This window comes from Onychomys torridus, chromosome 13 (assembly GCF_903995425.1).
Source record: "Onychomys torridus chromosome 13, mOncTor1.1, whole genome shotgun sequence".
Taxonomy (NCBI): Eukaryota; Metazoa; Chordata; class Mammalia; order Rodentia; family Cricetidae; genus Onychomys; species Onychomys torridus.
The window spans coordinates 51021226-51047572 of NC_050455.1; the positions used below are offsets into that span (position 1 = coordinate 51021226).

The 26347-nt window shown below is 38.7% G+C and overlaps 1 protein-coding gene and 1 pseudogene across 1 annotated transcript; both read left to right on the forward strand.

Moving 5' to 3' along the window:
* Window positions 1–249: 249 nt before the first annotated feature.
* LOC118594543 (serine protease inhibitor Kazal-type 10-like) lies at window positions 250–15035 on the forward strand. The gene is given in 8 exon segments (XM_036204488.1): window positions 250–300; window positions 854–927; window positions 1764–1801; window positions 3817–3946; window positions 8431–8508; window positions 10008–10045; window positions 13648–13763; window positions 14762–15035. Coding segments are annotated over 7 exon segments (510 nt in total). The 5' UTR covers window positions 250–300; window positions 854–863; the 3' UTR covers window positions 14808–15035.
* Window positions 11308–12818, forward strand: LOC118594928 (annotated as a pseudogene).
* Window positions 15036–26347: the final 11312 nt, after the last annotated feature.

Sequence of the window (26347 nt, forward strand, 5' to 3'; positions counted from 1 at the left end):
TGTTGAATCCATAGGCTTTAACATTTCTCTGGAAAAATCCTAATATATATTTAGTTTATAAATCTATTAAGGAGATGAAGCCTTACTAAATTCAAATTTTGCTCTCTTTTTTCCTACTTTATTCTCTAGCATGAAAAATGTATTCATATTCCTTATCTAAGTTAGGATCAATAATTGCACTCACTGACTTCTCTCTTCATATTTCTAGGTACAGGAGATCAAATTGTCCCCATACCTCCCTCCTGCTGAGGGATGATCTATATAGATACTGATCTAGTTATCAGTATTGGGAAACATTTGGTAGGTACCTTTCATGACCTCTTTTACAGCCTCTAGGGAACAAACAGCTTACTTATGTGTCTTACCTGCCCCAGGCCATCATTTACCCTAAGGACCAGAAAACAAGAGTTAGCTTGAAGGCTATAGTCGAAGAAGAGTGAGCAAGAGAGAGAGAGCCAGTCTCCAGAGGTTTGTCCTTAAATCCTCCACCTTTCTGCATAAGGTAGGTGAGGTGTAGCAGGCAACAGGAAGGGGGCCACAATACAAGCATTGCTGTGATACCATAGAGGAAGACAGCCCTAGTTTACAACATTGCTGTCACTGTTCAGAGAATGAGACCCCAGTACCCAGCACTGCCATTAGTCGTGTTAGAAGGAGAGCACAGTGTACATCACTCACAGTTTTGCTTCAGAGGAAGATAGGCTCAGTGTGCAACCTTGAAGTCAGTATTGTTTCAGATACTCTTCTCTGAAATAACTGTCTTAAATGTCTAAACAAAACCCAGTTTCAAATGATCATGTTTTAATGCAGCCAGGCTCCTCTTAACAAACATCCTGAATGATTTCTCATGCAGATTTGATCAAATGGAGTTATTTTCACTATGGACCAAAGCTATTTTCATCAACTTGGCTTTTGCTCTTTATTCCGGTAAGTTTTTAGTCTTAGGTAGAATGCCCAATGTGCTGCTGTAGAAAGATAGGACTAGAATGGTTGTTTTATTGCCTTTTCGTTTCTTAAATTGGTAAAATAAGAAAAAGCAGGTTATAAATTCCTTCTAAATACCATGTAAAAAGCTGCCTTTCTTTTTTCCAACAGTGGAGAAGAGAGACAGAAAGCTGGTTTACTGTGTACCATAGAATTTAGTACTTTGTACATTAGTAAATTCAGGAACTTTCGACTGATTTTTACAGTTGATATTTTGGGGAGATTTCATAGCCTGCTTGTTAAATGCAAAGTGCAGGAAAGGAATCCTCTTTTCTAGGTCTGGTATGCTTTACCACTCTGAATTGTTACTTTTAGCTGCCAACCTGCAATCAAAGATATATATAAGGAAAGAATTCTTGACACCCCAGGTGATACTAGCTCTCTATCATTAATATTTCATAATGAGGTAGATGTTAAGTACTGAAAAATATCCTGATAACAGAAGACAAGAGTTCTAAAGTCCCCCTTTATACAGCATCTTCTTCTATCCTAATTAGGTGGATCTGCTGTAAATCTTTTAAAAGTTGGCCTTTTCCCGTCTACTGGAGACTTCACTAGAAGTTATTGAAAACATGAATAATTTTTCATGGAGCTGCATGTGCCTGGCTACTAACTGTGTTTCTTAATTATGTAGATATGTTTGAGAATTTCCACTTTTGTTACTAGCATGGCATTCTCGTCTCATTGGTGGGAGCTCCTGGCCTGCATCACTGAGGCACACTTTTGGCACTGTTGTGTCTGTGGCGTGCTTATTTTTAAAACTGTTTTTGTTGTTGTAGAAACCGCTCTCTCAAAATCTTCCGCATTCGGAATGCAAGTAAGTAACTTGGAATTTGAAATACAATTTTAAATGTTTGTCACGTTTTTGAATCTCAGTAAGACTGTCTAAAGTATACAGGGTTTCAAAAGGTAAAAAAGAAAATACTGTTTATGCATGTATTATTATACCAAAGTCAAGTAACATAAGCAAGCAAGGAGCATAAGATCACATTGGTATGATCTACGTATGATTGAAGTGATAATGTGTATAGGAATGTATCTAGAAAAGCCATTGGCAATTGTTAGCTGCTCTTTACAATACTGAGATGCAAAAGCATACTCTGAGTAAAACTTCTCTTCCTAACAAAAAGAAATAAAGTAGCATATCAATTGTCAATATCTAGGAGAATAATAGTAATGACCTCTATTATATATATAATATATATATGTGTGTGTGTGTGTATGTATCTGTATACATATATATACATAATATATCATATGCTAGAAAATGTATATATATACATTCTGTATTGTACTATATCATATTATGGTGGAAATAAACTCTACTTTTAAATGTCAGCATATATAAAGGTCACAAGGTTATGTTAAAAACAAATAATATACAAACACAACTAGCATTCCACCACACAAAATTGTCAAGATTTCTAAAGCTATACAAACTATGTAAATATACTGAATATATGAATATGAATTAGCACAACTTTGAAGAGAGATGGGATAGTAAACAACGCATCAGATTTCATGCTTTTGTTAATGTGGTGAAGCTCTAACCTGAGAAAGGGAGGCCACTGGAGAAGGGGGGTGGTCACAACACAGAGATCGTGCTGCCTTCCCCCACACTGATGACAACACTCCATTAAGTAAGTGGAAATTGAGAGCGAGCACTGGGAAACCACTGCTTTAGTGAAGACAGGACAGAGATCTTCAGGAAGGTTCTTTATTTAAATGACAGTCCTACAATGGCAGAGTTTATGACTTAAAGAACGTTAGTGAACTTCATTTCTCAAAGATTTAATAACATCTAACTTTAGGTTTAGTAAAACTTAGTTGGTCATTTTAAAACTTGTCAGGTTGTAGAGAAAAAATTCAGTTGATGTTGTTGAGGTCTTGACAAAGGATAATATTAGCATGACTAAAGGACTCATGATAATAGTATGCATATTAATACACATATACCTAAAATATGATTAAAATAGGTGTCAGTGCTGTAGAACACCCACACTGTACCCACTGGCTTCTCTTTCATGCTTTGTTATGATTAGAATGAGTGGTATGCTGCAGATTTTCACTATCCTGCTTTATAAATAAATATTTGTAGTCACAAATTTGAGAATTCTTTACTAAGTTTCATGGCTGGCCAATGGCCAAATTTGTATAATTTGAATAATTTTTAAAATTTGTAGATAGAAAAAAATACAAAAGGTTTTTCTTTGTATTTGAGTCTTATAGAAAATACACATTTCAAAGTCCAAAAATGAAGGGTAGAACCACACTCCTTTGTTTGCATATCATCTGGATGCTTTCCTACATCATGGCAGAGTGGAAAACAGCACCAAAGACCACTGGCTCCCAAAAGCCTGATTTTCCTACCTATCCCTTTATAGAAATGTCTGCTCAGCTGCTCTATGGTTCAGATAATAAGTACATGTGGTTCATCTCAATATCTACAGTATGTTACCATAAGTAAATATAATTCAAAACATAATAAAGAACAACAACTTAAAGTTTGGCTTTATATATCTCAATACATTTAAGTTTATTTACCTGACAGCAATTTTTTAACTTTTCTGTTCTAGTCTGTTTTTAGAAATTGAGTAGTCTGTGTTCTCTAAACGTTGATAATATTGCCAAAAGAATAGAATGCTTTGGATGACTTCTACAAAAGTATTGAGACTACTTTATTAGTTACTGGATAGTGGGTGTGTAGATATTTGTTTTTGATCCAAAATATACATTGTGCTATCTCTTGTTGAATGTATGATATATCATATTTCAATAATATTGTAACCAAATGTTCACTAGTAAATAATTTTTATTGTATTTCTCTTACAGATAGACTGTCAACCATATGCAAATATTCATGACATGTGTACCAAAGAGTATTATCCAATCTGTGCAACTAATGGAAAAACTTATTGCAATAAATGTATCTTCTGCAATGCACTGAGGTAAGAATGCAGCAGTAAATACTTGTTCTTCCAGTTATGAATAAAGCATTACACAGTGATATAAAGATTCATGTTGTTGGTAATCTAGGCACATGGGATGTATCAAATTTAGCTATGTTTTATAAAAGCCAAAGAAATGTACTTCTAGCTCCTCTTAAGAGTATTCCTCATTAACTGTCAACATATCCATGCTAAGTGTTCTGCAAATGTGTAAATGGATTAATTTAACTTAATTTGGTGAATTATAAAGTACTAGTGGTTGAGGAATAACTACAATGATTTAATTCGGAAACTATAACATTAGCCAGTGTGTCTCTGTGACGCCACAAGAATCTGCTTTGCAAAATTCTAGCTACAGGCAACATAAGGGATCCAGAATCAGACTGAATGCTGAACTTTAAAATTCACTGTGGACAATTAATGCTCAAAAGAAATGTGTGTCATGTCAACTTTGTCTCTTGAAGTTGTACTGTTCCCAAACACCTTCCTCAGAGCACAGAGCATTCTCAGCAGAACGCCTGTCCCTATGTCCTTCGTTCAAAGTGTTCGTTGTCTGGAGGCTTGTCAGCCTTCTTTATTCATTTCCTGTGGGTGTATCTCCTCTTGAAAAAACTCAAATATTTGCCCATTTGTTTCCAAAGTTCGACATGCCTCTTGGCAGACCTGGAATTCCCTAGAGCTCTTCTTTCTGGATCTGGTGTGGCTTTTGACTGAGAGCTGTCAAGGATCTCCACAGTAGTGCAAGGGCATAGAAAGGAGAAAGGAAGCAAGCAGACACCGCAGCCTTTAGAATAAACCGCAATATTCAACTTGTCCCGAGTTCAAATCCTCACTTATAAATATTTATATATGCATGTAAATTATCCAAAAAGTGTAACTAATTTTTAATGATTTTTTTCCCTTTTTCCTTTTGATTCTCCAGGAAAAGTGATACTGTTTTCTCATTTTCTCATTATGGTAAATGCTGACATTTTCTGGAGCTAAACAACACAATGGCTATAATTATGGTACCTTTCTGAAGTGAGTTCTAAAATTAGAATTTCTTGGTCAAAATCTTCCATTCATAGAAGACCAGATGAATCACACTATATGGCAGAGGATTAAACATTGTGCATTCAAGGTTGCTCTCAAGAATAGGAATCTATAATTCCAGGATTTCTATTTTCTATGTTCATTAATAAAATGACAATTTGAAATCTCAGTGTCCAAGTGGGATGTGATACTTACACGTACAATCTGAATACTTGGGAGGCTGAGGCAAGACTCATTGATGTGAGTCTGAGCTTGGGCTACAAAGAAATTTGATCACAACCAACAAAATCCTTAGCCTAATGTTATGTTCAATAATGTAAACCCTGATTCAATTTAAAGCTCTAAGTATCTAAATATTTTGCTGAATAAAATGTTAAACACTTTAAAATAAAGTGTTATTAAATGTATTAGAGTGGTTTATTTTCATTTGAGTGTATAATGACTTAAGATATATTTTAAGGCAGGGAAGTGGTGGCACACACCTTTAATCCCAGCACTCAGGAGGCAGAGGCAGGCAGATCTCTATGAGTTTGAGGACATCCTGGGCTACGGAGTGAGTTCCAGGACAGGCTCTGAAGCTACACAGAGAAATCCTATCTCAAAAAAAGACGTAGTTTAGTACCTGTTATTTAAGAGGTATTCTCAAATATCATATTACTTGAGAAATTTTTAAATAAATGAGACATCTTAGATTCTCTTCATTCTGTAGTTTCAGAACTTCCAGAGGGAGGTTTTGGGCAGTTGATAGTCTAAGAGGTCTCTCAGGTTAGCCTCTCATGAACCTTGAAGACTCATGATGGTATAAGATATAGCTTCATCTCAGTCAAGATAGAAAAGAAAGAGGCAAATAGCATGAACTCATTGGCAAAAGGCTTTAGTTAGAGAGGTACAGAGGTTTAGGTTGAGAAAATGGGACAATACCAATTTGAAGAGATTCAGGCTGCCAACTAAAAGGGTAAGAAATGGGTCCTTTATCTGATCATTTATGTTCATTGAGATCTCATAATCTTCCACTCATCCTCAGCAGAAATGTTCTAAATTTAATAAAAATCGGTTTAAGGTAGCTCTTACTTGAATAAGATAAGTACTAGGGCCTGTTTGTCCTAGAGACATGATGGTGTTCCCATGTTAGGGATGGTTTCTTCTTCCCTGGGGTCAGAGATGAGAATGACAGGAAGCACATTTCACAGACTGGTAGCCAAGTTGGTTAGAGAGATGCATAGTTAGTAACTCTACGTTAGCAACTCCTAGTTATCACTCTTCTATAAGTGATAGAAGATTAGATAAGTACCTGAAAATTCTATCTGTCCCCTGTCCCTGTGAGGGTTTCTGTTTAAACCATTAACTTAGCCTCTAAGCTATGAGGGACATATCTACTCACAAATGCATGCAGTTGCCATAAACCAAAATGAAAATGTAGCAGATAGAATAGGAATCCAATCATGAGTGCTCAGTTTTGGTGAAGATTGAGAAGGGCTGTTGTGTTATTGTACGGGGCAGGGGGACTATAAAAACAACAGCTGGGTACTGTATATTTCAAAAATCTAGAAGCACTCTGAAGATTTTCACCATAAAGTCACCCTAAGTATGGTAATATATGTTTAACTGATTTTAAAATTACTCAGTTTATAGATGTATTATGCAAACATCACATCATATTCCATTATTTTGTACCATTTTATATTTTTATTTGTATTTCTGTTTAAAGGTAAATTTAAAAAAATATAGAAATTATACAAGAAATTGTCTGAGGTAACAATAGGAACTTACGGGAGGGGAGGGAGAAAGGAGGGCAAGAGGTATGAGATAAAATACATTTTTATATCCTATGCAACACAGTCCCAAGTACAGTGAGTGCTCATGATGACAATTTTAAATTAATTAAACAATACATATGTGTGTACTCATGGGACTCATGTCGGCTTCTTGTCTTAGTGACTTCTACCAATCAACCAGTTTAAAGGCTGGGATGGCCATGGTGTTGTAAGCCAGTAACCTCAGGAGTCATTAGGCAAGGACTGTGGATTCAGCCCAGCCTGTGCTATGTAGTGAGACCATTGACCATTGTGAAGCTTGGATATGGTATTGCGGTCATTTGGTCAGAGACAGGGTTGGATCTCAAGAATTTCAACCGCCAACACTTTCCCAATTGTCAGGCTGTGAGAAATTTTACTAAAGAACTCCACAGAATCAATCCCAACTTCATGTCTCACTGTGCCTCCCACTTAATTCTAGGACTTATCAGATCATTGACTCTTATAACTTAGGACACTGTCCACTGTGGCCTCAATTCCTCCCCTCCCCCGCCGCTGTAGCCACCTTGTTATCCTGTCTTCATCCACTAGCCAGGATTCCCTCGTGCTGAGTGCTTGGTGACTCTTCTGGGACCTTTTCAAGCATACCACAGCCCTGGCTTCTTATACAGACAACAATTTACTGTTTGGGCTGTGGAAATGGACAATGGTAAAAAGTCTCCAGCGGATGATTGTTCCTGGATATAAATTTGTACTACAGGTTTACAAACATCCTACTGGGACACTGGTATGCATGTCAAAACAAAACACCTAATAAAAATAAAATTTCCTGTTGAGTCTGCCAGGTGTAGGCATATTAGTTTTATTTTAGTGTTTGATCTAATTTTTCTGACAAAACCATGAGGTGGAAATGTCTGGTCACAATTCTTGAAATTTATTTTTCTTTTCCCTTTTATTCCCTTGTTCTTTCTTATCCAACAATTTGGAATCCCCCTCCCCCAGCCCTGCTTCACTGTTAATTGCCTTTTCTTTCTTTTTCTCACTACTCTGGATAAATTGGGTCAAGTTGTACTTAACTTTCTGCTGGGAGAACGATTAAGAACAAGTGTGGTGCATCTTGTGAGCTATTTTACTGCCTCCAGGGGGAACACAGACTACTGATTGATCTGCTCTGGGCTTTTGATCTTGTTCCTGAACAAGGTTTTCAAGGAAAAAAAAAAAAACCAACAATATGAACTGCAGCTGGAGAGAAGCGGCTGAGAAGAGAAAGCAAGTGAAACATTACTGTCCAGAGCTGTTGGTGTCTCTCCACTATCTTTGCTGTTCCAGGCAGGGGATAGAGAGGTGGCTGGAGACTGTCCAGGAGCCTAGAGTTCCAAGGTCTTTCTTTCTAAAAGAATTCTGAAAATCGGGGGTTCCAATGTGGGTATTTCTCGAAGTGCAGCGAGCCTTCTGCTCAGCTGAGCCAGGGGCTGGGAGAATAGGTACCATGGGGGCATTTCACGTCTCCAGGGGGACTCTGCACTTCTCTTGCCTGTGTCCTATTGATTTTGAGGATTGGTAAGGTAAAGGCATAGAGAAAGATTCGTGTTAACCATATTAGGAATCTGGGATTGGGGTGGAGGGGTGGGGGGTAAGGGTTAGTCCCTTGGTCTGTAGGAAACTTTCCTTTGGAAATGTGTTATAGATGCTCTTAAATGATTGTTCCTCAGATTTGATAAAAATGTCTTCTTCTTCATTGTGGATCAAAATCGTTTTCATTCTGGCCTTGGTGTTTCCTCTTTATTATGGTAAGTAAATTTTCTACTACTCCCTTCCCAGGCATATAATGCTGGAAGCATCCATTGCAATTCAGGAACAGATGGATTTTGACACTGGGGTTAGAAAGATCAAACTGGTGAAATGAAAAGCATTCTCTTACAAGTTTCTTTAGAACTTGCCCATGAATTGCTTTTACTCCTGTCCTGCTTTAGAAGACTGGAGCATAGAAACTGAATTAGATTAAGTAGCAGAAGCTGAGCACATCAGTGTGTGCCCATAAAGCCAGTTACTCAAAGCCACAAGGAGAGACAATTGCCAGCGGAAGTCAAGGCCAACTTGGACAAGACAGTTAGAGAGACTGTCTCCTTTAAAAGTAAATCTTAAAAATTATACTTAGGATTTTTATGTTGGTGTTATTGATCTTTGGTTAGAGATGTTTACACTCATCCCATTTTGAAGGACACATTCCAGCATTGCTAAATGTCATGTATGAGCTACATGGTGTCTTCCAGATCGGATGTTCCTTGACATTTCCATTGTTGTTTGCCAGTGGAGTCCTGTAAGTCGAGTTCTGTGCTTACAGAGAAAACTCATTATCAACTCTTCCACTGACACATCCTAAATTGTAGAATAAAGGAATTGTGGAAGATTTAGATCCAAGATACTAACTCTTAATAATTATTAAAAACAATGACAGCATGAAATTTGCAGGCAAATGGATGGAGCTAGAAAATATCATCCTGAGTGAGGTAACCCCAACCCAGAAGGACAAACATGGTATGTACTTACTCATAAGTGGATTCTAGATATAAAGCAAAGAACAATCAGACTGCAACCCACAGAACCAGGGAGGCTACATAGCAGGGGGGACCCTAGGATGACTGTGGCTTATAATAAGTTTTGGTTTTACTCGACCATTGGGCAAGCCTCAGGGAAACTTTTCACTATTAGGATAAGAATTTGTACTGTATCAAGCTGATAATATAAAAAAATAAATAAAAAGAAACAATACAAAACAAAGAAACAAAAAAACACTGATACCTAATACACCTCATTCCTCAAGGCTGAAGGCACAAAGATAAAAATAACTAGGGCTCAGCTTTTTACAATATCCTGTTCAATATACCCCTCTGCCCAAAGGGCAATACGACTCCCGATCATTGTCGTAAACCTGAAGTCATCCTGGATTCCAAATTTTCTACATGTCTTTTATGCAAAGCAAATTAAGCGACTTTCTTACAAGGCATTTTCCCTCTGATTAAGCTACTTCACATAGAAAGAAAACTACGATATCTTTAAAAGGAAAGTTTCAGGAATTAATAAACAGTAACAAGCATTTTCATATTTGAAACCATTCTACAAACACATTATTTTACTGCTACCATAATTCCTCACCTTACTTTGAAGGTCAAGAGTAAGCAATTCGCACAGGCTACTTCTGCTAAGTACTGCAGGAGCTTCACACCACAGACTATATTTTTTTTTCCTTATTCTTATTCTTGACTCCTCTTTTATCTGCTGGTTTCAGAAACTACTTTTGCGTTTTCAACAGAAGTCCGTCGTAAGGTAAGTTCACACTTAGTTTTGTAGGAGCCAGAGGTGTTGAGGACACCATGAGAACTGGGCCCATAGAATCAACTAAGTAGGGCTCATAGGGGCTCACAGGGGCTGAAATGAAAATCATGGATCCTGCATGGGTCTGCTCTAGGTCCTCTGCATATATGTTATGCTTCCTACCTTGCCATTTTGTGGGATTCCTCAAAATGGAAGTGGGGGTGTCTCTGACCCTTTTGCCTGCTCTTGGGACCCTTTTCCTCCTAATGAGTTCTCTTGTTCAACATTGATATGTCATTGTCATTACACAAAGGACAAGAATAAGTCTTGCTAGGGGCTGGAGAGATGATTCAGAGGTTAAGAGCACTTATTACTCTTGCAGAGGAACCATATTTGGTGCCCAGCACCCACTTGACAACTCAAAACTATCTGTTAATTCTGATTCCATGAGATCAACTGCCTCTTCTGAATTTCATGAGCTCTTGCACATGTGTGGTGAACATATATACACCCAGGCACATATGCATACACATAGATATACACATATACACACAAAATAATAGTCTTGCCAATACTATGCATTGTTTAGCATTATAGACACGATAAAATATCCTGTTATCCAAAACTTCCATTAATGAACCAAATCCTTATTATATACAAGTATCTAACATATTTTAAAAGATATTTAAAGTAGAGTTGTTTATTCTAGCAAGGTAAGAAGATTGAAAGTAGTTGAATTATATATTTAAGGGTGGATTAATCATAATTTTTCAAATATTAACACTATAATGTTATATAGATGTGAAGAAGAACTGTAGTCCTAAACAACTGAATAGATAAAAGTTACAAAGAAGTTGAAAGGCAAATTCACCAGAAAAAAACCACACTATTGTCTATTTCTGCAAATCACCAATACTCTCATTATCTATGTCTATACAAAATCTTACATATCTATACTATATAAGATCTTACACATCTATACAAAGGCTCACATATATGAGTGTATATGTCTGTCATGCATGGTTCAGTAGGGCAAGAGACTAAAAGGTAAATAAGTTTTATGATCTCTCATGACTTAAAATAATGATTTGACATGACTGTGAAGAGAAGTAGAGACAGGATAACTCTATTCTAAAATTCAGATATCCAAATATACGGCTTTTTTAAAAAATCAGGTTTACCCTGTCAGTGTCCTGCTGATGGGTGACTGGATGCCCTCGCCCACCATGGCTGTCCATGGCAGCCTTGCCTGAGCTCAAAATGCCTGGCACGATATGCCCAGCACCGCCAGCCTCATCGAGGACATGGACTAAAAGCACTTGGTCCTACTTTGATGTGGAAGGACTTATGGGTTTTTTTAAAGAAGCATTGATCAGTTTGCTGCATCAGACTGTGGAGTGCCTCCATGTGGGCAAAAGGTATGGTGATATTCCTCGAGGGATTTTTGTGGTCAGAGGAGAAAATGTTGTCCTACTAGGAGAAATAGACTTGGAAAAGGAGAGTGACACACCCCTCCAGCAATTATCTATTGAAGAAATTCTAGAAGAACAGCAGATAAAACAGCAGACCATTACAGGGCCTCTAAAGAGTCCTACTCAGCAGAGAAAAATAATGACATCATGATGTTTACAGGCAAATGGATGGATATAGAAAAAATCATCCTGAGTGAGGTAACCCAGACTCAGAAGGACAAACATGGTATGTACTCACTCATAGGAGGATACTAGATGTAAAACAAAGATGACTAGACTGCTACACAACTCCAAGGAGGCTACCTAGAAAACGGGACCCTACAAAAGACACAGGGATCACCCAATGACAGAGAAATGGATGAGCTCTACATGAACAACCTGAATGACAGTGGGAGTAATGAAGGGCAAGATTTGAGGGAAAGAAAGCTTAGGGGAGCAGGAGATCCCAGTTGGATCAAGAAGAGAAAGGGAGAATGAGGAATAACAGACCATGATAAATGAAGACCACATGAGACCAGGAATAGGCAGAGTACTCGAGAGGTCCCCAGAAATCCACAATGATACATCCTCTGTAGACTGCTGGCAATGGTTGAGAGAAAGCCTGATCTGACCTAGTCTGGTGATCAGATGGGTAAACACCCTAACAGTCATGCTGGAACTCTCATCCAATAACTGATGGAAGTGGATGCAGAGATCCTCAGCCAGGCCCCAGGAGGAGCTCCAGGTATCCAACTGTCGAGAAAGAGGAGGGACTGTAAGAGTGTGATTTGTTGAAACTATGATTGCAAAAAGCACAGGGACAAATAGCCAAATGAATGGAAGCACATGAATTATGAACCAATGGCTGTGGAGCCCCCAGCTGGATCAGGCCCTCTGGATAAGTGAGACAATTGAATAGCTTGAACTGTTTGGGAGGCATGCAGGCTGTGGGACAAGGACCTGTCCTTAGTGCATGAGCTGGCTGTTTGGAACCTTGGGCTTACACAGGGACACTTTGCTCAGTCTGGAAGGAGGGGACTGGACCTGCCTGTACTGAATCCACCAGGTTTAAATGAATCCCCAGGGGAGTCTTGGGCCTGAAGGAGGTGGGAATGGAGGGGAGGGGATGGGTGGAAGGTGGAGGTGGGGGCGGGAGGGGGGAAGACAGGGGAACCCATGGCTGATGTGTAAAATTAAAACACAAATATAATAATAATAATAAAAGAAAGAAAAAACCCCAGCAGACCAGATGGGAGGCAAGGGAGCTGAAGGTTCAGGCCCTTAAAGATTGGGGCCTCTCCATCCCTCAAGCAGACACTCTGGATGCATGCTGAGGCCTTTGCTCTAGAGAACAAGGGCTGTCACCTGGTCATCTCCTACATTTCACCAGAGACTGTTTAGTGAAAGTGGTCTTAGTCATTCACATACGCCACCATGAAGAAATCATGCGATTTTTTTTAAAAAACAAAATCATATGTTTTGTTTTGCTTTTCTGTTTCAAACAGTCTAGTTATATAGCTCTGGCTAACCTAAATCTCACTATGTAGACCAGGCTGACCTCTAACTTGTGGGATTACAGGTGTGTTCCACCATGCTCAGCTTTATTGTTTAAAGAAACAGTGACATGACCCGCCCTCACACAAGTCACTGTGGAGCCAAGAATCATGTCTTTATATATCTTTTCTTATCTCAGAGTTTAATTTTCTTTTTAAAAGATATTTCTTCATTTATTTGTAAATGAAGAATGAGTCCCATAAAAGTAAAAATCAAGTTTATAAAACAATATATCAATAATATAATGTATTTTGGTTAGTAAAATTGTTTAGTGAATAAAAGTGCCTGCCTCCAAGCCCCATGTCCTGAGTTCAGTCTCCAGGGCCCATATGGTAGAAAGGAAGACTGATACCAGCAAATTGTCTTCTGATTTCTACATGAATGTTGTGGCATGCATGTAGATATGCATGCATGAACACATGCACACACACAAACACACACACACACCTGTGCACACACATATAACACAAAATAAATAAATGTAATTGTATATGTATAGCATATTTAAGTTTAGGTACCTCAATGTTTATATTTAAACTATTCTGTTGTGTGGCTTTTTTCCCCCACAAAGATATGATAAATCTTGTATTGTCTCTTTATGTCTTACAGCCTGACTGTGAAATGTACAGAAAAGTCCCAAATAGGTGTACCAGGGAGAAGAATCCAGTTTGTGGGACTAACGGACATACTTATAGCAATGAATGTGTTTTCTGCAATGCCATGATGTAAGAACACATGATTTAATATTGGCTTTTCTTAAGTAAAGAGGAAACTGTAAGGACATGATCGAAAACCTTGTTTCTGATAACCCAGATATAACATACAGACAGTAAACTGTTATTCCTAAGACCATAGGAACTCACTTGTACCCTTCCTTTAATTTCTCATTTGCAAAACTTGCTTTTTTTTTATTTGACCTTTCAATATAATTCTAAAGAATGCTCTGCATATATAATCCACTGGTTAATTTAAATGAATTATTGATGAGCTGCTAGCAGCATACTGGTAAACAAGATAACATAATTCCAAACGCAGATGCTGAATAATAATGATCCTGCTGTATGAGCAGAATACTCAAGTATATGACTCTGAAATCCATCACAATTGAATCTAGTACTAAGGAGGGATGTCTCTGGTGATCTGCTTTGTCTACTGAACTTGGGGACAGCTTCCTAACATTCCTAAGGACCAGGGCAATCTGGGAGCACTTCCACTCTCCCTCCTCCCTGCCATATCATTCTGAATCACATTCCTTTATCATATAAGAAGAGCATGTAAAAAATTGCTTAATGAATGGTAATAAATTCATACATTTTCCAAACTTTAATTCAGCTGTATTCCTACTTCACTCCACATTTTCTCTCTCCCAAGTGTTTCCTTCCATAAACATTTCTGTATAGTTTATCTCCAAAATATATTCAGCTTCTAGAGGAGAACTAAGACAATTTCTAGTCCTCTTCTCTTTTGGATTGAAGATAGTTGCAAGGCAGAGTCAGGACTGGGCTCTTAGGAAAAGTCAAGAACTGCAACATGAGAGATAGGACACGTACGTGCAAGGGTGGAAAATTGGTGAGCTATAGCTGCTGGTAGGTGGCAGCGTCTCTGTGTCAATATGTGCCAGATCCTCCTTGTGGTAAAGCAATGACTGCAATACAATTTACAAGTGCTAACTAAAAAACGGTAGCTCAACTCTGTATTTTCTTTCTGACTTCTTTATTTACAGAGCCGCTGTAGAAAAATTTGATTATCTGCACCATGGTCCTTGTTGAATTTATATGGGTTGCACATACATCATCCTTTTTCATAGTGGATCCTGCAATCAAGTAAAATTTTCTCAATTGGTGCTTCAGATTCCTAGCAACAAATGAAGTCTTTGTTGGTTCATAGAGTGGAATATAGCGTATTAAAGAATTTCTCCAACCTGTGATTGAAGGATTTTATTTCAGTTGTTTGACAATAGTGTTAAAAACTGTTACCTTAATTTTGTGTTTGATAATATTCAGTGCGATCATAATCATCAATGTTTCATTCAATAAAATGTTAAATAAATTTCATCTTTATTAGGAATTCTTTATCTTGGAGGCAGATGGTTAAGGTAAATAAATACTTTTAGTAATTATAATTTGTTGATGCAAAAAAAAATAGCTCTCACCTCGAAGGAAATAAGAGATATTTCTGGAGTCCTTTTGGGTAACTATGAACACAGATTTAGGTTATCCCAAATTCCATGATCCAACATGGAAGTAATTTCATAAAATTTATAGTCTTACAGAACAAAAAAAAAATCCAAAAATCAAAGCAAGTTTAAAATACATTAGTGGGTACATCAGAGAGATGGTTATGGCCAGCAAGACTGGAGAAGCTTTACCATAGGCTTCTGTGGAGGTTTGCATGAGAATGGCCTCATAGGTTCACATGTTTGAATGGTTGGTCCACAATTGGTAGAGCATTTGAGGAAGGATTAGGAGATGTGGCTTTGTTGGAGAAGGTATATCACTTGGGATGGGCTTTGAGATTTCAAAAGCTCATACCATTTCCCTTAGCTCTATCTCCTTTCCCCTCCCTTCTTCTCTCTCTGCCTCATGCTTGTGTATCAGACTCAGCTCTCAGGTATTGCTCACCATCATGCCTGTTTGATGCCATGCTCCCCACCATAACGGTCATGAACTCTTCCTCTGAAACTGTAAGCAAGGCCCCAAATTAAATGCTTCATTTCACAAGTTGCCTTGGTCATGGTATTTTGTCACAGAGTAATTAAGTCAGCCTTAGATTTTGTCTGATGACATTGTTAGTTTTGGGGTTGGTGGAAGCTAGTAGTTGGTTAAGTTAGCAGATTTCAAAGGGGTTTTATCCATTAGTCACAGGATGTTAAATCTGGCATAGAGGTGAGCAAGGAGTGGGTATGCAGGTGGCTAAAACTGCCTGATATAAGGTAATTAGCCTCTGGACAGATGACATCCCAACCTCCGCACATCACTGTTTTTAATCAGTATTGCAGATACAGCTTCTTGCCAGGAATTATCATTCTCAAATTCAGGAAGCATTTTCAAAAATGAATAAATAAAGCAATATGTGAGTATTCATCGAAAGTGAAGATCTAGAATCTTCTTTATACTTAACGTGAACTCTAGTGAGATATCTGGAAACTTGAATTCTAATAAGTACTTCCTGGTTAGTTATAGTGAGAACCTGAGAGTCAGGCAGATCCCTCTTAGGCAAATAGTCAGGGAAAAGAGGCTCTATGTGGTTTCATGTATATTCATTAAAACATTTAAGATGGCCATCTTCCTGATTCTTCTACCTTTCCAAGACAAAGGCTTGGTGAGATGTATCCCCTGTTTGGTAGGCCTTTCCTGGCATAGCTCTTGTGCTGAGAACCAAGTAGCTTCCCTTTCTTTATATGGATTATCCAACCCCCTGTGACAGCTCACATCAGCCAATTCTGAGGGATTAGGAAACCCATTGCATTATCAAACATAATATTTTGGCTTTTTTGGACACCATAAGAGGTCCCATCTCCACCTTGAGGAGGATGCATCTGTGTGTTTTGCTGTGCATTTGTATTTCAGTTTTCATTAAAATCTGGCTAAGTGCTGAGACCTGCTGTAGAATATTGTTTTAAGATGTGTTACTTTTGTTTATGTTGCATTTGTTTAACTCGGTGAAGCTGTGTTACCTTACCTGTCTTAAACACCTGATGGTTTAATAAAGAACTTAATGGCCAATAGCGAGGCAGGAGAAAGGATAGGCGGGGCTGGCAAGCGGAGACAATATATAGAAGGAGAGATCTGGGAGGAAAAGGAAAAGTAGCCAGAGAAGGAAGAGGACCCAGAGGCTAGGCACACAGCTACACAGCAAGCCACTGAATAAGAAACAAAGAAAGATATACAGGAAGGGATAATTTAAGAAAAGCTGACTAGAAATAAGCCAAGCTAAGGCCAGGCATTTGTAATTAAGAAAAAGCCTCTGTGTATTTGAGAGCTGTGTGGTGGGTCCCCCCAAAAAAGCCAAAAGAGAAAGAGTAAAAGAAATTCCAATGAGAGAGCTTTCTTTTCCCTGCCTTTTTATTCTATAAATCAGTGGAGAAGAATACCCTGTTCCCATACCCCTAGGCGACCTCACCATGATGGAGTCAATTGGGAGCCTATTCTGGATGACTACAGGGTCAATTTTTGCTAAGACAAACAACAAAGGGTTTGGAGAGTGCCCTTGTAAACTTCCAGGACCCCTCCAATATCTTGGAATGAGGGGAAGGGAGACATTAATAGCAGAGCCCTAGGCTGATTTTTTTCCCTCTCCTTTCTTTGAAAGGCCAGCAAGACTAATTTTGTAAAATGTATACACACACACACACGTATGTATGTATGTATGTATGTATATTCTTAAATATAAACTGCTCAGTCTGTATGATGTTATTTGTGTACATGTTTTTATGGCTTACTATTTGGCATTAGATAACCAATTGTTGTGCTTTTCCCTGGGTAAGAATATTTCTCTTGCTCTCTGTGTTCCTTAGTTGCCTATGTAATGAGAAAGTGATGAAAATGGTACCTCTGGAAGGCTGGCCACGGTGAGCCCCTAAGAGATCATGCCACTTGTAGCAGATCTAATACAAGAGGTTTATTGAGGGAGGGGAGAGAGAGAGAGGCTATCTCAGAGTAGGGACATAAGAGAGAGAGAGACAGACAGACAGAGAACAAGAGATCAAGAGAGCAAACAATTGGAGCCTTTTAAGGGATGCACTTGTCGCATAGGGAATGCGCTGCACCTGGAGGGGGCAGATGATGACGTAAGCTGCCACTGCCACCATGGCCTCTGTCGCCTTGTCACTGAAAGGCAGCGGGTGGGAGCTAACCACCTGTAATTCTTTCATAGTGTTGAGAACTCCTTGTCTTCTCCTATCCACTTTGTCATGTCTATTTTTCTTGTCCTTGTTCATCTCAGGGACAGTCAGTCATGTCAATGAGACTTTATGGCTGTTGTTACTGACATGACTCTAAGGCCAGGGAAATTACGGATATTGGAGATGAACCTACAACTACCACTCTCCTAAACCAGCATACCCCTAACTGACTACATTCTAAATATCTGTTCTTCCACCCACAGGTGATTTCTCTCTCTGTCTCTCTCTGTCTCTGTCTCTGTCTCTCTCTCTCTCTCTTAAAAGAGACTTTTTATTCATTTTACATACCAACCACAGATCCCCCTCTTTTCCCTCCTCCCGCCCCTCGAGGAGAATTATGAGTACTTGTGAGAATACTCCAAGAAAACAAGAGTCTTGTGACCTCAATTTCTTCCAAACATGGACTAGTTCTTGGGACAGGGTTGCATGCTCCTCCCAGGTGTAGCCAGTAGTGGTGCGTTTACTTCTAATGGCTCATTATTGCTTGCTGCTGTTATTCGATTAAATGTTCAAACTATCCTTTATATGCCTCCATGGAAAAACGTGTTCTTGTCTTGCGTGGCATATCCTTGTGACTGTATGCAGCTTGAGTTCATGAGAACCTTACTTATGTGATTTTTCTTAACCCTCCAGGTACAAATTGTCTGACTGTTCTGAATAAAATTGGCTACTGCCTAAGACTTTAGGCTGCCTCATTTATAGGCTCCATCCTCCCCGGTCCCACTGCACCCAGACTGACGACAGGCTATGACTTATTCAGGCTACTATTTGAAATGCCCTAGGATCTCACTTCCCTCTTCATGAGACAGGAGGTCACTTTAGTCTACTTTACTTCAAATATTAGGATCCTAAACTACTTACTACGTAGCTTCAGGAGAAGGGAAAGAGTTCTAGTTGTGAGTGAAAATTCCTGGAAAGATGCTGTGTCTGCAAAGGCAGATTGATTGATTAGAATTGCAGGGATGTGGAAAGTCTGGGGGGCTGCCGATGCAAAGCTAATTACAGTTTCCCTTCAGCCATCTTTGCCCACCTGTGTGTCAGACCCCGCCTGTGACTAACAGATGAAAACCTCTTGGAATGTATTAACTTAACAAAACCACAGTTTATACCAACCAAAGACGGAGATTCATCAGATACAGCATCTGAGGCCTATAGCTGAGGTTTCTCTAGCGTCTTATCCCCACCTATTTAATGTTTCCATCACTATATTTGAAGAGCATCTTGACTGATGACTTTCTGTTCTGTTGCTATAAAAATGTTACAGAACTATCTTCATGTTGGATTATGATGTTGTAATAATTTAAATCTGTGTACCCAGGCCATGGTCACTCCCATTTGGCTCCAGCATAAACCACCTCATCCCCTTTGAGGTGAGAGTTGTGGTTTTGCATCAATATATTTTTCAAGCATCAGGCTGTCTTTGCCATGATCTATCCTTTCATGGAAAAGGAGGGAATTAATATGCTTTCAGGAATGGAGGCATCGGAGATATCTATGTCACAAATGAAAATATCAAACATTAAAATGATGGGACGGGCAAGTGAGCCACTCCTATCCTGGGTACCAGACCTGAGGGAAATTCAACCAGATCGTGTTCATGACCCTCTTCATGGATGAAAGCCCCAGCTCCAGACATAGGACTGAGAGTACAAAAGACATAGGTGCCCCTCCTGAGATCTCTCCCACTTTAATTTCACTTCACAAGGGGTATAGACAAAGCTGTTAGTGACCAGGGCTGTGAGCCACAGGTAAATACAGACCCATCCTGCAGCCAAAGCTGGAGTCCGGAAGGTATGGTCACATCAGTTTGTCCTGTGATCTTCCATTCTCTAAGCTTGAAAATGCCTTTAGAAACAATGGGCTGGAAAGGAGAAAGAGAAAATAGCACTCAACTCCCCAGCTGTGGATATCACTCTGTATATATATATATATATATATAAAATAAAATGCTGATTGGCCAGTAGTGAGGCAGGAAGTATAGGCGGGACAAACAGAGAAGAAAATTCTGGGAACAGGAAGGCTGAGTCAGAGAGAGACTGCCAGCAGCTGCCATGAGAAGATGTTGATACTAGTAAGCCACGAGCCATATGGCAACTTACACGCTAATAGAAATGGGTTAATTTAAGATATGAGAACTAGATAACAAGAAGCCAGGTGCGGCCATACAGTTTGTAAGCAATATTAGTCTCAGTGTATTTACTCAATTGGGTTTGAGTAGCTGAGCGATTAGTGGGTTTGTCCTGACTATGGGCCAGGCAGGACTGGAGAAAACTTCAGCTACACTCCCCACCAAATTTGCCCACTTGCTTTGGCTTACAAATGAGGACTAAGGCTTCCCAGGTTATTTCTGAATTCTTGCCAGCCTGCCTCTTGAAGAACTGGAGAAATTTATATTCTCAGATCCCCAAGATACTAGCTTCGTGTCTGTCCAAGTAGAAACAGTGGGAAGTTGGAGTGTGGTGTAATGGCTATTCTTGGTTGTCCACTTGACTACATCTGGAATTAACTAAAAATGCAAGCAGATGGGCACACCTGTGAGGAATTTTTAGTTAACTGGGTCATTGGAGGTAGGTGGGTCTTCCTACCTCAAATGACTCACACCTCCTTGTGGCAGCCTATATAAAGACATGGAAAAATAAACTTTGATTTTTGCCTGCTTGCCCTCACTCTCGTGGGCAAGTTCACACATCCTGAGGCTAAGGAATTCCTTCATTGGTATTAGAGCATACTTCACTGAAATTCACATGTATAGTGAAGACTAGTTGATGTATCTAGCTTCATGGATTGAACAACTATTGGATTATTGAACTTTCAGCCAGGAAATAGCCATTATTGGCCTAGCTGAACCTCATCCTGTAAGCCACTTTAATAAACCACTTTAATAAGACAAAGTGGAAAGGCATGCTGAGCATAAATGGTTATTTCTGAGGAAGGAGCAGAAGACTGAGATTGGGAAGTGCAGAGGCATTTGACACTTTGGTAATGTTCTAATTACCAAAATGTCACTGTTCTAATTCTTAACCTGCATATGTGTGCAACACTGTTCTATATAAAGTGGAAATACACTGTACACTGTGTGTACTTCTAAAGCCAAGCATGATGACACATGCCTATAAGCCCAGCACTCTGGAGACTGAAACAGTATGATGTGAGTTTGGGACAAGCTTGGACTACATGGCCAAACACTGTCCAGAACAATAAGACATCCTTCTGTGTATAAAAGATTTGTGGTCTTAGACTTATTTGAAGCGCTGATTTCATAATATAAATGACGTATAGAGTAGAATTATTGGAAAATCATTATGCTACACTTATGGAGAACATATGCCCATTAGAATATCATGTAAATTACGAAGTTTTCCCTACAGTGTTTTTTGTAGAAACAAAAATTCTAACAAGCAAAAGAAAAAAAAAAAGAAAGAAAAGAAAAAATACAAAGATAAAAAGATAATTGTAATTTTGTGTGTGGTGTGTGTGTGTGTGTGTGTGTGTGTGTGTGTGTGTGTGTGTGTGTGTGTGTGTAGCTATTTTGTGTGTAGAAGTCTAGGAGGATATACTCAAGGGAATTTTCCACGAGGCTCTGACTGGACACACCACACAGGTGATGGTGGATCTTGTAGAAGAGCACCATCTGCTGGCAAGGCTCTGCTTCATCAGCATCACAAGTCAGTGGCAGGAAAAGGTTCAGAAGTCAGTAGTAACATTTGCCTTTTACTGCCCTCTCCTTAAGTTACCATGTCCAATTTTACTCTATGCCTATGCTCAGCACTTTGTGAATGTGGAAAACTCTGAATGTTAGAACTGTACGGATTGATGGTGGGCAACTTGTCACCACGATTAACAACAGCTCCCATTCAAGAAAGGCTTGTGAAATCTGTGTTTAGTATATCCATTGGTGTTTATATAACTACATCTCTCTCTCTCTCTCTCTCTCTCTCTCTCTCTCTCTCTCTCTCTCTCTCTCTCTCTCTCCTTCATCCCTCCCCCCTCTTCTCCACCCCCTGCACCCATGTACATGTGTATGTGTGTGTGTAATGTTTTAAACCTATAACTACTTTGAAAAAAACATCTGGGAACTCCTGGGGGAAAAGTCCCATTTCTGTAGTATTTGTGGGTAAAGTTTTCGATGTAGAAACTCAGACAGTTATCTTCCCTCACATTAAATAAAATAAAATAAAAGTACAAGCCTATTTCATTATAATTGGTTTGTTCAATTAAAATATTTCTTGACCTAATGATACAAAACTTTGTTAAAACTTTACTTGTCAGGCATAGTGGTATACACCTTTAATCTTAGCACCCAGAAACAGAAGCAGGCAGATCTCTGTGAGTTTGAGGCCAGCCTGGTATAGAGCGTGAGTTCCAGGACAGCCAGGGCTACATAGAGAAACCCTGTCTCAAAAAATAAACATTTTATCAAATAGTCTTTTGTATAAAACTTTAAATAATTACCTTTATTCTGTGTATAAAATAATAGATGTTTCTTATTACTAACTTTACTAAAGTCTGTAATAAGCTATCATTATTTAAATATTTAATCACTTGTCTTTGATAAAAATAATATTAAAACCCTGATGTTCCAAACTTGGTGTATTCTTTATTCTTCATTGTAGAAGAAGGTACTGCATATGAAAATATGTTAAGATAGAAGACTCTGGAATTCTCAGTTTTTGGGTGGTCTTCTGTGTATTGTTATTTATTTAACTGTTTTTATATGTGAATGGCCACAGTTCCAGTTTCTGAAAATATGTTTTCCCCTAAATAAGTAGATACTTACTAAGAAAGATGTGTAGTCTTAATTTTTATAAATGATTTCTAGAATTTTGATCTTATGACTTGACTGTTCATAGGTTCATTCATGATTTACCTCTTTAAGCTTAAAGATCCCTTCTCTTTAGGTATCTTCTCACTTGACCACTCTCAGTTATTGTAAAATAACACTTGTCTTAGCAGTTTGAATAGAAAAGCTATGCCTTTCACTTGTGTGCACATATAGAAGACTGTAGAAATACAATTATTCAAACTAGATGAAATTTAATACTCTAAACCTTTTTCCATCTATTTTTAAAATTTAAAGTACCATTTTTTTCAGTGTGAAGATAAGTAGTAAAATGTAATGTTCTTAAAGTGGAGGTCTTTTAAAATATAATAAATTCTCGGCTATCAATTTGTAAATGGTATCAATGGTCTAAAATAGGATTAGTCACCAATCACTTAGTATCATCATTACCCCTCTTTACCAAGTACACAGTCACTTCCTGTTTGTCTAATGCTGCCTCCTGAACTGCTTCTGGCATCTTTGAGATTCTGATAGATTACAACCTTAAACTTTTGGTAGAGTGAAGAGGTTTTTAGATGCAAGAACTTGGGAAATATTCAGAACTGGAATGGACTTGTTCAAATTTTTAAGTGCTCTTTTGGAAAAAGTGACTAGGAGTCAAGGATCTTGGTTTAAATGACTAAGGACTCTGCAAGTCACAGAGGAATTTATATATATATAAATTCCTAAAAACACCCTGTGTTGAAGTAGTTGTATTTATCTTGTTCTAGTGCAGGTTATAGTATGGCTCGAAGTCTACCACAGAAAGCTATTGACTTTTTCTTCATTTCATTAAAGCATCCACATTCATGAAAATAGGCAGAGGCTCTTGGGGAAACATATTTGAATAGACAATATAAAGGAAATAACAGGAGCAAAAGGGATAGCTTCATTTTCTGGATGTCTTTCCCACCAAGTATTCTTACTGTTTTGTCATCCTGGAGAGAAAAGGCAAATACAACTAAAACCATATGAGGATAAAAGACATTTGTCTCTTTGCTTTAGTCAGTGATGGAAAGAATGTGGGAAATGTTTTGGGTGTAGGGATCATCTCATTGTTCCTTACAAAAATGTGCATCTTAAGTAGAAAGTGTAGTAAATGTCAGTGAAAAGCAAAATTACTCGTGATCAATATATTGGTTGTGTCTTGGTTGCAGGAAACTTAGAAATTTTGTTCATTTTATTTAATCTGTGGTGACTAATCAGCTATTTTTCTCTAGTTCCATATCTTTTTCACTGGCTTTAAATACCTAATAGAAATACATTTTCTACGTGACTCAAAGGCTACATAACAGACTTCCACCAAAACGTTACTAATTCTACAGACATCTTGTCCTCACTATTACACTTTGAATTTGAGATTAATTAAAAAAATATTTTTAGGCATCCCACTATGCTGTTAGAATAGTAACTTGTGAGCCGGTTATAGCTTGATTTACATCTATCTGCTATAAAAGCAAGAGTCACATTTCATTCTTTTGATTTAGGCTGAAATTGTCTTAAATGTTAACATGCAGTATTTGTTAAGTGAACTAGTAAGAGCCATGTCGACTTGGATGAAAGCAGATTTTGAGATTGGTGCAGTTTCTTTTAAGTGAGCCCAGCATCTGTTCCTTTAATTTAATTGAGTTACAGTGTACTTAGAGTGAAACCCATTATTTCTAGTGGCCATTTCTACAGTCTTGTAATGGTCATTACCATCAGAATGTGGAATACTTCCATTACAGCAAAGTTGGAGCCCTGGCACTCTTTCTCACTTAGCCTAACCACAGTCTGATTTTTGTCTTTGCCTTAGTTCTTTAGTGTATTGGATAACTGACTAAAAGCTGAATTAATTCAAGGCCATTTGAGGTTTAACTCTTAGGAAGTCCTTTTACAGATTTGTTTGTGAAATGTACCTGGAGAAGGAAGAGCCGGAGGCAAGCTCTGTGCTTAAATCCTATCCATGTTTCTTGAGATGTCTATGTTTTTATTAAGGTGATCATTGAACAGTTACAAAGTTGTGATTTATTTTATTATTGATGGAAATTACATAAAAACTCAAACCCACTTATTCTCTTAGATATAAACCAATGTGATGTTTATAAGTGATGTGATGTTTCCATATTTGATAGAAAATCAAGTCTGAAAATGAATTTTCAGATGCATTCAAGTAAAACTCAAAGGGCAGTTTATAAATGTTTTCATAAACATAAAAGTGAAGTATTCACAAATACACAGAATTAAAAAGAAATCCGTTAACCAGTAAGGGCTTTGCCAGATTGGCCTGACATCTTTTCCAGGTTCTGTTCCCGCCACGGCTGTTGCAGCCTCTGTGTCCTTGTGCCAGGCTGATATGGGGAGATCCTGGGGAAGATGTGTGGTGTCCTAAATTCTGGAAATGGGGTTGGTGTGTAGATGAAATTCTAAACAGTCTTAGTAAATAAGAAACACAAAGCTAAATACAGAGGTAAACAGCTGAAGAGATCAGAGCAATAGCCATGACTAGATTTAGCTTACCACCAGAAGTAGCTTCCCAAGAGAGAGAGCTTCTTCTTGTCTGACTTGTCTTTTTATTGCCTTTCTGTTCTCCCTTCTCATTGGCTCTAAACCCAACCACATGACTTCCTCGTCACTGCTTGTCTATACAGACCTCCAAGTCTCTATGGTTGGTACTGGGATTAAAGGCTCATCTCACCATGCTTGCCTGTGTCCTTGCCTACACTGAGACTTTGCCTGCCATGTGATTGGATTAAGGGCGTGGGCTACCACCGCCTGAATGCTGTTCCTGGCTCTCTGTGATCTCTGGTCTCCAGGCAAATTTTATTTATTAACATACAAATAAAATCACATTTAAGCACAAATAAAATATCGCCATAGTGGTGTCATTTGAACTCAGAGCTGTGAACCTAAGCTGGAGAGAGGGGCATGAATTGGCTGCCACCCAGAGGAGTCTGTACAAGGATGTGATGCTGGAGAACTTCAGGAGCCTGGAGTTCCTGGAGTACTGAATGATGAAATTTGACTTAAATTCAGGCTGGAGTATAGATTTGAGCTATGGAGGGTGGTAGAAGCCTCAATCTAGAACCTGCTGGATGATCATAAAGGGAATATTCCAACTGAGACCTGTCAGAACAATCAAGAGAGCCACTTGTGGCAAGTGGGAGCAAGGAGCAGCAACTGTCAGATAAAGAGGTGGTCAGCAAATTGGCCTACAAATTCCCAGGGAAGCCAGGGTCTTCTCCTTTTCAGCCTTCCTACATACATCAGAGTGCAAAGCAGAGCACTTCTTTGGGACACGTGTTCAAAATGGCAGCTTGGTTCAAGTCCTTATGGGTATGTTTGGGGCTGGGCTACATATTTGTCATCTCTCTCCCCTCAGTTACACCCAGACAATTCTATAAATAGGCCATTGATTGCCTTAACATTTCTTGCTTTGGCAGGGACTAGCAGAGGCTGGGGCCAGCCTGCCCTCTTGCTGGATTGGAACTCTGGGTATGGTTAGACCTGACAGGGCAGATGGAATCTGCATACAAATCTCTGGCAATCACACAGGCAGAAGAAGTGGCAGAGTGTCATCTCAGAGTGACAAGCCTCAATTCCCAGGG